General features: G+C 58.3%; 2 protein-coding genes across 3 annotated transcripts in view; both read left to right on the forward strand.

Annotated features, from left to right (window-relative positions):
• Positions 1-6,379, forward strand: part of TCF25 (TCF25 ribosome quality control complex subunit) — a 30,018-nt gene extending 23,639 nt beyond the window's left edge. The window contains exons 13-18 of one of the 2 annotated variants that reach the window (XM_044761470.2): positions 1,786-1,873; positions 2,603-2,761; positions 2,889-2,979; positions 3,547-3,672; positions 5,667-5,739; positions 6,068-6,379. In XM_044761470.2, coding sequence (XP_044617405.1) covers positions 1,786-1,873; positions 2,603-2,761; positions 2,889-2,979; positions 3,547-3,672; positions 5,667-5,711 — 509 coding nt within the window. In that variant the 3' untranslated portion in view covers positions 5,712-5,739; positions 6,068-6,379. The remainder of the gene's footprint in view (positions 1-1,785; positions 1,874-2,602; positions 2,762-2,888; positions 2,980-3,546; positions 3,673-5,666; positions 5,740-6,067) is intronic. The other variant, XM_044761469.2, reaches the window with a different exon arrangement.
• Positions 6,380-10,908: 4,529 nt separating this feature from the next.
• Positions 10,909-12,769, forward strand: MC1R (melanocortin 1 receptor). Its single transcript, XM_014836533.3, has one exon. The coding sequence runs from the start codon at positions 11,056-11,058 to the stop codon at positions 12,007-12,009; it is 954 nt and encodes a 317-aa protein (XP_014692019.1). The 5' UTR covers positions 10,909-11,055; the 3' UTR covers positions 12,010-12,769.
• Positions 12,770-14,583: the final 1,814 nt, after the last annotated feature.

Here is a 14,583-nt window from a genome sequence, read left to right on the forward strand (position 1 = left end):
CCAGAAAGGCGCGTCCTCCAGCAGGGCCTTCAACCAGCTGCGCTTACAGTTTGAAAGCTGAAGTGAGTCAGAACTGACTTTGGTCTCAAACTAGCTTGGGCTTTTAGGCTGTCTTTTTTTTTTTTCTTTGAGGAAGATTAGCCCTGAGCTAACATCTGCCGCCAGTCTTCCTCTTTTTGCTGAGGAAGACTGGCCCTGAGCAAACATCCATGCCCATCTTCCTCTACTTTATATGTGGGATGCCTGCCACAGCATGGTGGTAGGTCCACACCCAGGATCTGAACTGATGAACCCCGGGCCGCTGAAGCAGAACCTGTAAATTTAACCACTGCACCACCAGCCCAGCCCTAGGAGAAGTCTTTTGATATTGACAATTTGTTTAAGAAAGACTTACAGTCTGAAGAAAATGAGGCATTTTCTAGAGGAGAGGGAAGTGAGCCAGCAGATGTCAGAGGAAACAGGGGCAGGAGGACCCCAGTCAGCAAACTAGGCTTTATATTCTTCTCTTCAAATCCTTCTCACTGGTTTGAAGAACTCAGAGATGAGGTTGTCCTGAGGCCTTGCAGTGGGCCTCCCAGCGCCCTCCGCTCCCTGAAGCTGCACGTCGGTCGGTGTGCAGAGAGGCCTGCAGCTCATCTCCTGCCACAGCCAGCGACTTGAAGCACATTCTCAAAGGTGTCTGTGACCCGAGGACAGAGCCCACCGCCCCCGTCAGGGTCCTTCCACCATGTACAGCTTCACAGAGGGCTGTGTGCTGGGGATGGTTCGTGTAGAGGAGCAGCTTGGCCCTCGATGCCCCCCACCTCAGTGAGCCTCCTGCTGGCCAGGCCAGGCGGGAGGAGGCAGCCATAATTCCCCTCCTGGGAATTTACATCCTAGGGCAGGGGAATGTGGCGGGTGAGGTGGTGCTATGTGCTAGAGAGAAGGAAGCAGCCAGAGGAGGGCTGAGCCATGTTGCTTGAGGTTCCCAGCAGGCTCCAAGCGCTCCTTGTGTGTCTTCCCCCTCCATCTGCACACACACAGGGCTGCCTGGAGGTGTGAGGGAAACTGACCCTTCCCCAGCAAGGTGCATGACGTTAGAGACAAGGGCCGTGAGGGGCGCTGGCCGTCTGTGCCAGGGAGGGATTGTTTGTAGCTGCGTGACGCCTGCCCTGTGGAGTCTGCACACAGCTGGTGTGTTAGTCCCGGACTCAGCATCACTTCCTCAGTCCTCAGGTTCTGGAGTGTGGGTCGGGGGCACCCCTTGCACAGCAGAACCGTGGGGCCTGCCTGTTGACCCAGAGGGGTCCATCTGCTTTTCTAAGAAGCCACATGTGTGGGGTCACAGGGCTGGGGGCCCCGTGCTGTGTCTCAGTGGGAGCCCGGCTGTAGCTGTAGCCCATCCCTGGGACGTCACTTGGAAGACGATTCTCCTGACAGACATGGCTGTGGGGGGAAGCTCTAGCTGCTCAGAGGGGGAGCTGCCACAGGGGGCTGGGGTGGGCTCTGCCTGCACCCCACTAGCTGGCTCCCCTGAGCCTGTGGGTGAGGTGTGTGGTCTTGATGACTAGAACATCCAGGGCATGTGCTTGGGGGCATCCTGGGGAGTCCTCTCAGATGCAGATGGGGCCACTGGGAGGCAGCAGCACAAATAACCCCCTCCAGGATGGCAGAGGCCCCTCGGGCTCGTGTGGAAGACCCAGGCTTACCTTGGGTGTCCAGCCTCCTCCCTCGTGTCAGCCTGTCAGTGACTGCGGGAGTGACCAGGGCTTGCCCCATGCGCCGGGGCCTCTGCTTCCTCTGCAGTCCTCATGTCCTTGCTCGAGTACTGCAGCGTGCGGCCTGACGCCGCTGTTGCCAATCACCGCTTCTTTGGACCCGACGCTGAGATAAGGTAAAGACTGGAAGACGCCCCGAGGGGACGAATGCCATGGGTGCATCGTGGGGGTACCCTGTGGGACAGAGGCTGGGAGCCACTTGAACTCAGACGTGAAGTCCACAATGCTGCTGTCACTGCTGTCTCCTGCTGCTAGGAGGGTCCTGGCAGGTGCCCTCTGCAGGAGACCTCAGCGGCAGGATTGTCCCCACTGCGGGAGGGCTGGCTTCCCTCGCCTGGGAGGCACAGAGCTGACAGGGGTGTGTGCAGCTGCCACCTGAAGCACGAGGCTTCCTGGTGAGGTGCAGGGTGGCGCTTGGGGCCACCATGCTAGTATCTACCAGGCGAGTTTATCATTGCTACAGTCTTCAGTGTGGTCCCCATGTCTGTATTGGCATGCATAGCCTTTTTCAGATTTCTCTTAAAAAATAGAGAAAAATGCATGATGCGGGAGCCAGCCACCTCAACCCATGTTAGTAGACCAGCGTGCTCCTCCACTGTCTGTGTGCGCACAGATCTACATGCTCTTGTTCTATTCCACATTTCTGTTAAGAAACTCGTACTTACTAGAGAGCATACAACATTTAGAAGTGAACGCCTGTGCCCCCATCCCAGCGATCACACGCTCCCAGCTGGCAGCCTCCTCTCACTCAAGGCTGCGGGCACACCCTGGGCCCCCGTGGGTGCCAGCGGGCGCATGGAGGCCTGGACCCAGGAGGGTCTGCTTACAGGCCCTGCTCCCCATAGTCAGCCCCCTGCCCTGAGCCAGCTGGTGAGCCTGTACCTTGGGAGGTCACACTTCCTCTGGAAGGAGCCTGCCACCATGAGCTGGCTGGAGGAGAACGTCCGCGAGGTTCTGCAAGCAGTGGATGCTGGGGACCCCGCTGTGGAAGTGTGTGAGAGCAGGTGAGCCTGGGAGCCAGGGGCCCGTGAGGAGAACAAGGCCTGTCGGCTCGGGGTTGCTGTCAGAAACATGGGAGCGGATCCAGCGGGCTCCCTCCACATGCTGCCCCTTGTTTCCCCTGGGCCCTAGGCGGAAGGTGCTCTACCAGCGCGCCCCCAGAAACATCCACCGCCATGTGGTCCTCTCTGAGATCAAAGAAGCTGTTGCGGCCCTGCCTCCGGTAAGGAAGGGGGATGAGAAGGGAGCCTTGTTTGAGCTGGTCACATGTGTGGCCATCCTGCTGGCCGCTCAGCCCCCGGGGGGTTGGGGTCATGTGCAGAGGTTCCTCCCCTCGCAGCCTGGGTTTGGTACTTGGCATTTTGAGAGGCGGAGCTGTGCCTGTGCTGTCTGTGAACTTGTGGAGGCTCAGAGCAATGACCCAGTGGCTCAGGGCCCTGCAGCCCTGAGGTGGTGGGCGCTGCAGCTATTTGGGGCGAAGATCACGGCAGGTGTGAGCAGGGCTCTGTGTCTCTGTGACTCCCCACCACATGCACACTTTTCCTGCGGGTGTCGTCCTGATGCTCTGAGCAGGCAGAGTGAGTGTCCTGGTGGAGGAAAGGCCATCCTACCCCCTGCCCCAAAGTTCTGAGGATGTAAACACAGCCTCGTAGCAAAGGACCATTTCTGTCTGACTGACCGGCTCCAGCAAGGGCCACTCCAGCTGGAACCAGCTGAAAGGCGGCTCGAGGAGGGCAGAGGCTCAGCAGCAGCGCTCTGTTGCATCTCCGCTCTGTGTCCCTTTCTGAAGGATGTGACCACACAGTCTGTGATGGGCTTTGACCCTCTGCCACCTGTGGACACCATCTACTCCTACGTCAGACCAGAGAGGTACCTCTCCGCCCCCGCTTTGCTCCTTTGCTTGTACAGCTCTGAGGTCAGTGCTCCGGGGCTCCCTGGGACTCACTGCCCCTCCAGACACAGGCCCTCAGAGCAAAGTGTGATCTGGGGCCCTGTGCTTTCACTTACTTGTCTAATGCAGCAGCATTTCTGTCAGGTTCTGTAGCAGGTGCTGGAGATGCTGTGGGAAGCAGAAGTACGATACCACCTCTGCCCTTGGGGAGCGTACAGGGTAGTGCGGAAAGCAGATGTTACCTAAGAATCTAGAAGTAGGTATAAAAAGGAAACTGCAACAAGGAACTGCTCGGAAAGAGTGGTGGATAAGACTCTGAGATGAAGAAGCGGTTACACTGAAACGTGAAGGAAGAATGTGCCTTAGCCACGTAAGGAGAGTGGAAAAGTTGCTGGCATTCCAGCAGGAGAGTCAGCACGAGCAGAGGCGCTGTGCAGGGAACAGCACCTTCAGAGAATGGAAGGAAAGTCCATGTGGCCAGGCCAGGAGGATGGGGCCATGGGGCAGCAAAGCCTGAGTCTGCAGGCGGCCAATGAGCGTGTGGATGGCTTTCAGAACTGGGTCATGGAAAGCCTTCTCTTTCCTCGTTCTGGTCTTCACAGCTGAGTAGTTGCCTTACTAGAGCCCATCACCACAGTCCCAGATCTGGAAGAGGCGCAGACAGACTTCCCCATTTAAGGGAGCACGTGCTTTCTAGACCTCAGTAGAACACAGTTTGTAGAATGAAGGCCTCTTTTTTCCCCTCTGTTTTCAAACATTAATTTATTTTCATTGAAGTATAGTTGACGTACAGTGTTAGTTTTGGGTGTATAACATAGCGATTCAACATTTAATACATTACGAAATGGTGACCACAGCAGGTCTAGGACCTGTCTGTCACCGTGCAGGTTTATTACGACACTGTTGCCCGTGCCCCCGTGCTGCACATTACGTCCCTGTGACTGACTGGCTTTATCCCTGGAGCTTGTCCCTCTGAGTCCCCTTCACCTGTTTGGCCCAGCCTCACCCCACCCCCCTCTGACAACCGCCAGTTTGTTCTTTGTATCTATGAGTTTATTTCTGTTTTGTTTGTTCATTTGTTACGGTATTTGTTTTTTTCTGTTTTTCTTGCTAAATTATATAAGTTGGATTGCATGTTTATAGGGAAGTAGTTCCCAGTTAAATTCTCCAGTAGGTTAAGATGAAAATTATTATGTGTCAGTGCATTCAAAGAAAGCTGACACATGGGACACGGTGGCCCTGAGGGTGGGTGTCAGACTGTGACTAAGCTCGTCCCCTCTGCTCTGCAGACTGGCAGCCCTCGCCCCCAGAAGGTCTGCTAGAGCTGGGCTGCAGTACCACATCTCACCAGGAGGGGTCTTAACATGCCCTGGAATCTTCTCTGTATATGACCAGTTTATATTCCCTCCACTGCTAAGTGCTGAACACCACTTTGAAACTACAGCCCTTCTTTTTTTTAAAGATTTTATTTTTTTTCCTTTTTCTCCCCAAAGCCCCCCAGTACGTAGTTGTATATTCTTCATTGTGGGTCCTTCTAGTTGTGGCATGTGGGACGCTGCCTCAGCGTGGCTTGATGAGCAGTGCCATGTCCACGCCCAGGATTCGAACCAACGAAACACTGGGCCGCCTGCAGCGGAGCACGTGAACTTAAGCACTCGGCCACGGGGCCAGCCTCTACAGCCCTTCTTAAAGCAAGGCACCTGTCCAGTGGCAGATATGTGGCTTGGCCCTGGTGGGCCCTACTTTCCACATGGCTCACCAAGCCAAATCTGAAGGGCCTGCCCCCCACTGTTAGGGCCTGAGCAGTCTCCCTGGGTCCTCTGGTGTCCACAGCCCATCCCAAGCTGATCAGAGTCTTGGCTGCTTACCCATCTGTGGGAGCCCAGGGCCCCAGCTCAACACCCCCGTCTTCCCAGCTGCTGCTTGGGACTGCCTTCCTCTCCCTACCAAGGCAGGGAGGGGACACGGAAATGTCAGCTCAGCTTCATTTTCTGACCTTTCTTGACTTTCTTTTTCAGGCTAAGTCCCGTCAGCCACGGAAACACAATCGCTCTCTTCTTTAGGTCGTTATTGCCAAATTACACCATGGAGGTATGTTGAGCACATCTTGACTACCCCTGCTGAATGGCTTCAGGCGGGTCTATCTTGGTGTGAACGTCCAGGGTCTACTGAGGCCAGCACTGCAGCAGTGTGGGGGCAGCCAGGGACATGCCTGCCGAGGCTGTAGCTGCCAGCTTGAGCTGAAGCCCCTTAAGTCAGTCCGGCTGCTTGCTCCCACTCTGGGCCTAGCCTTGTCAGATGTTGTGTGTTCGGTTTTTGGGAGCTTCTTTCCTTGACAAGGTCGTGGGCAAGCTGGGGTGGGAGCGCTGGGCCCTGGGGCCCAGGACAGCCCCTGCCCAGATGTGTCTCACTGCTGCAGGGAGAGAGGCCGGAAGATGGAGGGGCTGGGGGTCTGAACCACAACCAAGGCTTGAACAGGCTGATGCTGGCCGTGCGAGACATGATGGCCAACTTCCACTTCCACGACCTGGAGGCGCCGCACGAGGACAACCCCGAGGGAGACGGGGAGTGGGACTGAGGAGTGGGACTGGCCGGCGCCGCTGCCCCCAACGCTGTACAATTATGTTCCTGATTTCTGTTCTGGTCTGAATTGGCCAGTTCCCTGAAGTAGAAATGCTGATGTGTCGTCCACCTGCCTCTTCTTTTTCTCCTATAAACATGATGGGTTACATTCTGCGTGGCGTGAGCTCTTCCTTCCCAGGGCTGGGGTCAGTGCCCAGTGCAAGGCAGGTGGGTCCTGGATCTGCACAGCCCCCCAAGGTTTCCCAGGCGAGAACATGAGCCACGATCACACCCCGAGCCTGAGCTCTGGCAAGTGCTCCCTGCCGCTGCTCTGCCCTCCAGAACTCAGGGCACAAGCGTGGGGAAAGGGTCCCACAGCCTCCAGTGCAGCATCTCTGCTGCACGCCAGCATGTGCTTCCAGTTGGCACCTGGAACAGCCTGGCCTGGGGCAGGAGGGGCTGGCACTGGGTCCTTGGACTGGACACCGCAGACAGTCCGTCCTGTCTGACCCAGTTGTCTCAGTGGAACACTTCAGGGCAGCACCAAGTTGGAGGGGAAGCCTGAGAGGTAGGTTCTGGAAAGGATGTCCTGGCAGCTCGGGGATGTACATGGCAGAGATTAGGGGGCATTTGATCTGGGGGTGAATGGAGCATGCAGGGAGGGCTTGTTGCCTGGGTGGGTCCTGGTGCACTTGGTTGACAGCTCAGAACTACTTGGGACTGCCCATGACCGAGGAACCTGTTTGATTCTGGAAAGATCCAGGACACCAAGGTTTTGAGCTGCCCCAGGGATCCTGTCCACGAGGCGCCCTCCTGGTCCCGACCTCCTCCCCAGAGGTGGCAGACATGGGTTGGGAGGAGGTGCTGTCCCTATGTTTCGGGGTAGAATTGGCCCCAGGCCAGTCATCTGTCAACATCCGTACGAGTCCTGGTCCATCAGCCTGTCTCCTAGGAAGTCCCCAATGGCGTCCTTGTCATTGATGTGGAGTCACCTACCGGGGACACCTGTGAAGTCATCCTTTCAGCAGATCCCAACATGGGGGCTCCCAGTGTTTGGGGATCAACAGAAGCCTCTTGTTTTAAACACCCGTGGCAAGGACAGCACTGCAGACGTGGTGAGGTTGTCCGTCTTTCTCACGCACACCTCAGTCTGTGCCGCCACAATGAATTGGTGGGTCTACCCCAGCTCCCAGGATCGAATGTGACTGAGATAATCCACGTCTGTCTCAGATCCACTGCCCTACTTGGGTGGCCTGTGATGCGCTTCAGCCAGTGAGACAGGAGTCTGCTGGGGGTCTTCTGGGAACGGGTTTGTTCTCTGAACACAACGGGAGCAAGGAGAGCTTGACACTCTGCTTCTTCCGGCCTTAAGTACATCCAGGTGGGGCGTGACGTCTGGAGTTGCAACAGCCACGCAAACAGGCAGGAGTCGGCGAACTTTAAAATGAAGAGCCAGTGTCGTCAGGATGGTGACATGGAGAGGCTGGGCCCACTGCTCGCCCCCCGCCGGCTGTCCCAGAAAAATGTGAGGCTCAGTGCTCAGCCGTGCTGCTTGCATGCAGGTCCTGTTTCTGGTGGAGATGAGACAGCAGGTCCTTCTGGTGGACACCAGCTCTAAAGGCTTGGCCTGCCACCCAGTGTCCAGGCAGAGTGAACCGGCTCCTCCAGGCCCGTGCCACCCATGGGCAGGATGGCTAATGGGTTGTTGGGCCCAACCTCAGGGTCTGCAGCCCACAACGTGGGCACACAAGCCACCGCCTCCCCGAGTTCAAAGGCAACTAGCTGGCCCTCAAACCAAGACAGGATGACTCAGCTCTGGGCCAGGCCTTCCTGAGACCCACTGCGACGAGGGTCAGGAGGGGCATGTACAGTCCGCATGGCTACCCATGGGGCTGTGTGCCTTCGGGCTGGCCCTTGGGGGCCTCCATGAAGGAAGTGGGGCCAGGGGCCAGAGGCGGTGACCCCCACCTCCCTGGTGTGGCTGTGGCTGTGGCTGGACGCAGGCACCCTCCCCGACTTCAGGGAGAGCTTGTCATGCCCCAACCCCCCCAGAGCTCACTTACACTGTGAACGCTTGTGTATTGCAGGCTTACTCTGTGCCTGCACTGTTCTTGGTGCTGGTGACACAAGTGCACAAGACTGCGGGGGTCCAGCACATCATCTCATGGTGGCACCTGCTCTGAGGGGACAGTATGTCCACTGCCTGTCTCCTGGCCATTCCTCACTCAATCTCTCCCAGGGGCACTGGAGATCGAGTTGACATAATAGGCCTCTGGAATCTGATTTCATTTAGACGCTGACCCTATGACCGTAACTCATCACAAAGTTGACTTTCTCCAGCTCAGTGGTACCTGCTGTCCTCGCTGTCCCCTCACGGAGTCCCCAACAGGCACCTGCAGTGAGAGCCAGATGAGGAGTCGTGAGGCCTCCCCAGGAAGAGGGCTGTGGTCGCCTGCCAAAGGCTGCCCAGTTCTCACGCCCTTTGAAGTCAGACTGGGCAGGGGGGCTGGGGTCAGGCACGTCCATCTCAAAGGCTTCATTTATGGAGCTGGAATACTAACGTCCCTGAAATGTGGCCACACAGAAGCTGGGGGCAGGGCACTGCTCGCCCAGCAGACTCTCAGTCAGTGCCCCAGAGGTGGGAGGTGGTCTGGAAGGTGATCCTCGGCAATGGAGTGGGATGCAGTGGGAGTCCCAGGACTTGTGTGGCAGGCACAGCCGAAGCCACCTTGCCCTGCCATGGCTCTGCCTCCTGATCATGGCCTGGGACCTCCTGCTTCCTGTGGGCTCCACCAGGAGGAGAGAGTGGGGGGCAGACAGCTGGGGGAGGTGTGCGGTGCGGGCCCATCCTGGGCCTGTTCCTGTTGGAGCTGTGGCGGGGCTGTCCTTTTACCCCTGATGTGGGGAGTGGGGGGCTCACGCACTGCCAGAAACAGGCAGAATCTGCCACAGCGGAAGATGTGCCTCCGACCACCCACTGCCACTCCTGGTGTCACCCAATGGAAACACGCGCCTGTGTCCACCAAACACGGGCGAGGATGCCCAGCAGCACTGTTGGCAACAGGGAGACGGAGCACCGAACTTGAAGGGTGTCCGTTCCTCACCAGCCACCACACAGCCTGAGGACAGGGTCCCGCTGCATGTGACTGCAAGGGTCTTGGAGCTGAGCAGGGAGACCAACAAGCTGAGCCCCGTGTAGGAATTTCCCAGAGGAAAACTAGCCCACACTCAGTCGGGGGCTCCCTGGGGCAGGAGGAGAGGTTCGGGTGCAGTTTACGCTTTTTTGACTCATCTGGGTGCTGCTCTCCTGGCTGTGTTCAGCGTGGAGCATCACCAACCTGCACATTTATAATTTATGCCCTTTACGTATTGACATACTTCAATAAAAAGCACAAACGAGGCAAGGGAAGGAAGAGCTTTGTAGGGTGTGCAGACCTGAGGAATGACTCACAAGTGCGTGTAACACATGTGGGCATGTGGGCACTGCCCATCAGAGGCCATCTGACAGTCATGGGTGAGGGACCGACTTCAACAGGCAGATCACAGGTGCGGACACTTCCCAGACACTGAGACCTCCCTCAGAGCTCCCTCCCGGCTCCACCTCCACCTGGCTTGTGTCTGACTTTGAACAAGCCATTGCCTTTCTTGCTGCCTCGTCTTCCCCACCTGTCAAGGGAGGAAGAGTTCCATCCCCCCACCTCCGCCTTCAAAGGAGGGTTTGTCCTCTGTCTGAGTGAGAAAGTGCTGGGAGTGAGGCCAGCTTGGTGCCCGGGGCGGTTCCCCACCGCTGCTTGGCTCGCACAGTGCCCCACGTGGCTGGAGACAGAGATCTGCCCTTGAAGTGGTTCCTGCCTCTGCCGGTGGTGTGCTCCCGCAGAGGAAATGGGGCCGTCAGGGAAGGACCGCAGCTCTGTCCCCATCCCTCCCCCAGGAGGAGTGTGAGCACAGTCTCTTTCAGCTGTTGTGCCAGGATGCCCTCCAGCAGCACTCAGCGAAAGGGGTGGAGGTCTCTGGGGGCTGGGGTTGCCCTCAGTGAGCACCTAACATTGGGTGGGGGGTTAAGGCTGAGGGCTGAGAGTGGACAGTCAACAGCCAGTGACTGTTCCTGAGGTAGAGCGGAGTCAGGCAGGCTAGGGGATCAGGGGTGGCTTTAAGGAGGAGGTGGTGTTTGAGATGTGCCTGGAGGAGGGTTAGAAGTCTGGGGCAGGTCCAGAGGAGGCCACACCTGGAGCAGAGGCCCAGCTGGGAGTGCTGGTTGGCTGAGTACAGGGAGGCTGGGAGTGCAAAGGGGAGATGTCCTGCTGTGTCCAGGAGTCTGGGGACCCGGGGAGCCCAGACGGTCGTGGGTGCCATTTGCGCCACTTGGTGGCAGGAGGGTGTGTGGGCGCTCTGATGGTGCCTTCCCGGGCACCCGCCCATCATGTGACTGCCCTCAGGAGGAGGGGCTCCATGGAAGCCTTTAAAGATGCTGAGAAAGGCTCCATTCTTCCCAGTTTCCCCAACCCACCCCTGCTCTGGGGAGGCAGGAGGCCTGGCAGGCCAGGAGGCAGCAAGAGCTAGAGATGTGCGGACCTGAGCAACAGCACCTCCAGGGAGAGGCCGGGAGGTGGGCTGAGAACCCAATGAGACGCCAGAGCCCAGAGGGTTGGTGCCACAGAGCTTGGGTCTTGGCTGGGAAGTGACCAGACTCTGGTGGAGAGGCCAGGTTCTCTGGCTGGGCCACGGTTGGGCCAACATTTTTCCAGCCAGGGAGAGCGTGAGTGTGAGGGCGGCCCTGCGGGTGGCACCATGAGCTGAGTGGGACGCCTGGAGAGTGAAGACCCCTTCCTGCTTCCTAGAGGGACTATGCCTCTGCAGGGGCCCCAGAGGAGGCTGCTGGGCTCCCTCAACTCCACCCTCCCAGCCACCCCCTACCTCGGGCTGACCACCAACCAGACAGAGCCCCCGTGCCTGGAGGTGTCCATTCCTGATGGGCTCTTCCTCAGCCTGGGGCTGGTGAGCCTAGTGGAAAATGTACTGGTGGTGACTGCCATCGCCAAGAACCGCAACCTGCACTCACCCATGTACTACTTCATCTGCTGCCTGGCCGTGTCCGACCTGCTGGTGAGCATGAGCAACGTGCTGGAGATGGCAATCTTGCTGCTGCTAGAGGCCGGAGTCCTGGCCACCCGGGCCTCGGTGTTGCAGCAGCTGGACAACGTCATTGATGTGCTCATCTGCGGCTCCATGGTGTCCAGCCTCTGCTTCCTGGGCGGCATTGCCGTAGACCGCTACATCTCCATCTTCTATGCGCTGCGGTACCACAGCATCATGATGCTGCCCCGTGTGTGGCGTGCCATCGCGGCCATCTGGGTGGTTAGTGTCCTCTCTAGCACCCTCTTCATCGCTTACTACAACCACACGGCTGTCCTGCTCTGTCTCGTCACCTTCTTTGTGGCCATGCTGGTGCTCATGGCAGTGCTGTACGTGCACATGCTCGCCAGGGCGTGCCAGCACGCCCGGGGCATCGCCCGGCTCCACAAGAGGCAGCACCCCATCCACCAGGGCTTTGGCCTCAAGGGTGCCGCCACCCTCACCATCCTGCTGGGCGTTTTCTTCCTCTGCTGGGGCCCCTTTTTCCTGCACCTCTCACTCCTTATCCTCTGCCCTCAACACCCCACCTGCGGCTGTGTCTTCAAGAACTTCAAGCTCTTCCTCACCCTCATCCTGTGCAGCGCCATCGTCGACCCCCTCATCTATGCCTTCCGCAGCCAGGAACTTCGAAAGACGCTCCAGGAGGTGCTGCTGTGCTCCTGGTGAGGGGAGGGGAGCCTGCGGGCCAAGGCAGAGGGCTGGGCAGAGGGAGGTGGTGACATCAGGGGGCTCGGTTCCTGTGTGACCGGGGCAGTCACTTGCCAAAGAGGGTGGCCTAGATGATCTCTGAAGGTGTGGGTGCACGGAGCCTCTGGGGCCAGAGGAGGAACGGCATGAATGTCCAGGAGCAACTGTGGGAAATGGAGGTGGCTAGGGAGATAGTGAGGCCACGGCCACCAGGGGCAGGCCCCAGGCTCCTGGACAGAACTTCTGCCCACCCCTGAGAGCCTCAGCTCCACCCAGAGGCCAGGCAAGGACCCGCCCGCTCCCACACCCACCTTTGCTGCTGACTCTCAAGACTTGTGCCCCCGCCCACCCACTGGGATGTGAAGTGTCTGTGTTGGCAGAGCAGCAAGAGCCAATCAGAACTGTTGTTCCCAGTGAGGGCCTCAGGAGAAGCAGCTGTGTGACCAGCAAGACCCAGGCTCCAGGGCTGCTTCAGGAAGAAGTGGGCTCCTTCTTGGGTAGAGGGACCATGTTAGCTGGCGCCACGGGTGGCAGGGGAGGGGGGTGTTGATCTCTTCTGAGACTCAGTAGTGACTGGAGAGCTGGGGGCTCAGCCTGCCTGTCTACATGCCCAGCAGACAGCGCTGGTCAGTGCCTGCTCAGGCTGAAGCAGAGGCCATCAGCTGGAATCAGTGACCAGTAGGTAGGGTATTGGGGCTGGGAAGCAGTCTGGTAATAAATGCTGTGCTTGGCGCAGCCTCATCTCGATCTGTCTCAGCTCCTTCCAGAAGATGCTTGAAGCTTGAGAGTGGAGGAGTGGGGGAAGGACAGGAGCATGGCTGGGAGTGATGGGGGTGGGGGTAAGTCCCACAAACCAGCCAGAAAGCACAACTGGCCTGTCCAGGTGAGAACGCACCTGAGGGGAGAGACTGGAGACCTCGATCGCACCTACTCTGACCCTGCATCCTTGCTTCCTCTCTGTGGTGCAAACCCCAGCCCGGAGCAACTGCCATAAGGAGCAGCAGCTGCCCTTCCCCAGTCTCTCCATGGTGACAAGACTCAGACGCTGTCCAGGCTGCCTTCAGCTGCAGCAGAAGCAGGACCACTATGACCTATGTGTGACCTTGGCCAGAGCATGACCCTCCTCTGTGTCTGCTCTGAGGTGTCCCCAGGGGTCCACAGAGCTGGGGGGACCAGGGGCTGAAGTCTACTCTCCCCCGGCGCTACCCCTCTGGGAGGGGGGTCAGTGTTCAGCCAGCCCCCAGAGGTATTTGAAGCAAGGCCTCCCAGAATGGGGTGAGGCTGTCCAGAGGCTGCAGGGGGTATCCAGACCCAGGTCCCGGGAGAGTGGGCATCTGGGTGGACTATGCTACCTGGGAGGCTGCTGGGAGCCCTGGGGTCTCACTGAGGAGCCACCTGGTTTCCTCCACAGTCACTGAGCACACAGTCGACCTCTTCCCTGGCACAGGCTCAGTGGAGGCAAAAGCGGTGATGTCAGCCAACTCCGAGGCAGGTCTAGTAATGCCTGCAGCCCCCTGCAGCCAGCCCCAGCTCTGCCTCAGCCAGGCCCCACTCCACCCATGCTGGCAGCTCCAGCCCTGACTGCTGGCATCTGGGCCGGGAGCTGGTTCCCGGCAGGGCCAGCCTTTGCTGGGAGACAGGACGGTGAGTCAGCCTTGAGCCCAGCACCAGAGCCCTCTGGGGATGGAGGGGGCCTGGCCCCGTGCCATCCCGCAGGGAGGCAGGCTGGTGATGGGTCCTGGCTGACAAGATGCTGCAAAGCTTCTTTGCTCAGACAGGGAGGTGCAGCCAGATCCAGGGAAGAGCCAAATGCTCACTAAGGACCCCCTGAATGGGGACAGGGAGGGGCCCCAGGTGGCCAGAAGCCAGCCACAGAAAGCCACATCATGGACACATTGTGGGGGAGGGGCATCTCTTGAGAACAAAAGACCCATTTCTAGACTTGCCAAACTGGGGAGCTCCGGGGGGAGCGGGGAGAGGGGCACAAACACAGTCACACCACGCCAACAGGCTCCTGAGCACACAGACTGGACACAGGCACGCCCATGGGCTTGTTCAGCTGACTGCTTGTCTAACGTCCATATACTGTGGCTGAGACCCTTCATGGAAGATTTTGTTACTGAATTATCAGAAAGACCTTATTATAAGGTGGTTTCACATTAACGTCTAACGCCAGGAGAATATTAAGCCAGTGGTATATGTGCATGTGGCACAATGTCTGTACTGCAGGTCCACTTCACTCCATCCCCTCTCTCTTTCCCAGTTTTTCCTCAAGAACCCCTGCCTTAGGTGCACACCATCTCCCTACTACGTAGAAACCCCCACACCGCGTTGTGTTGGCCTCATGTGGACCAAGAATCCAGAGGTACCGATGTCAGAGAGTGAGTCAGACAGAAACCACTGCCCACCATCCCCCACCCCCTCGGCCCCTGGCCTCCCTTGTGTCCTTATGACAATTCCTGACACAATATTCATTGAGCAGTGGCTACAGGCCAGGTGCTGTGCCTGGCAGGGTACAAAGCATCCCCACATGCATGGTCCAGGTGGAGCCTC

The sequence above is a fragment of the Equus asinus genome, chromosome 28 (assembly GCF_041296235.1).
Source record: "Equus asinus isolate D_3611 breed Donkey chromosome 28, EquAss-T2T_v2, whole genome shotgun sequence".
Lineage (NCBI taxonomy): Eukaryota > Metazoa > Chordata > Mammalia > Perissodactyla > Equidae > Equus > Equus asinus.

What these genes read in the sequence shown, in the direction of transcription:
- MC1R (XM_014836533.3), top strand. Translation starts at nt 11,056, where the DNA reads ATGCCTCTGCAGGGGCCCCAGAGGAGGCTGCTGGGCTCCCTCAACTCC.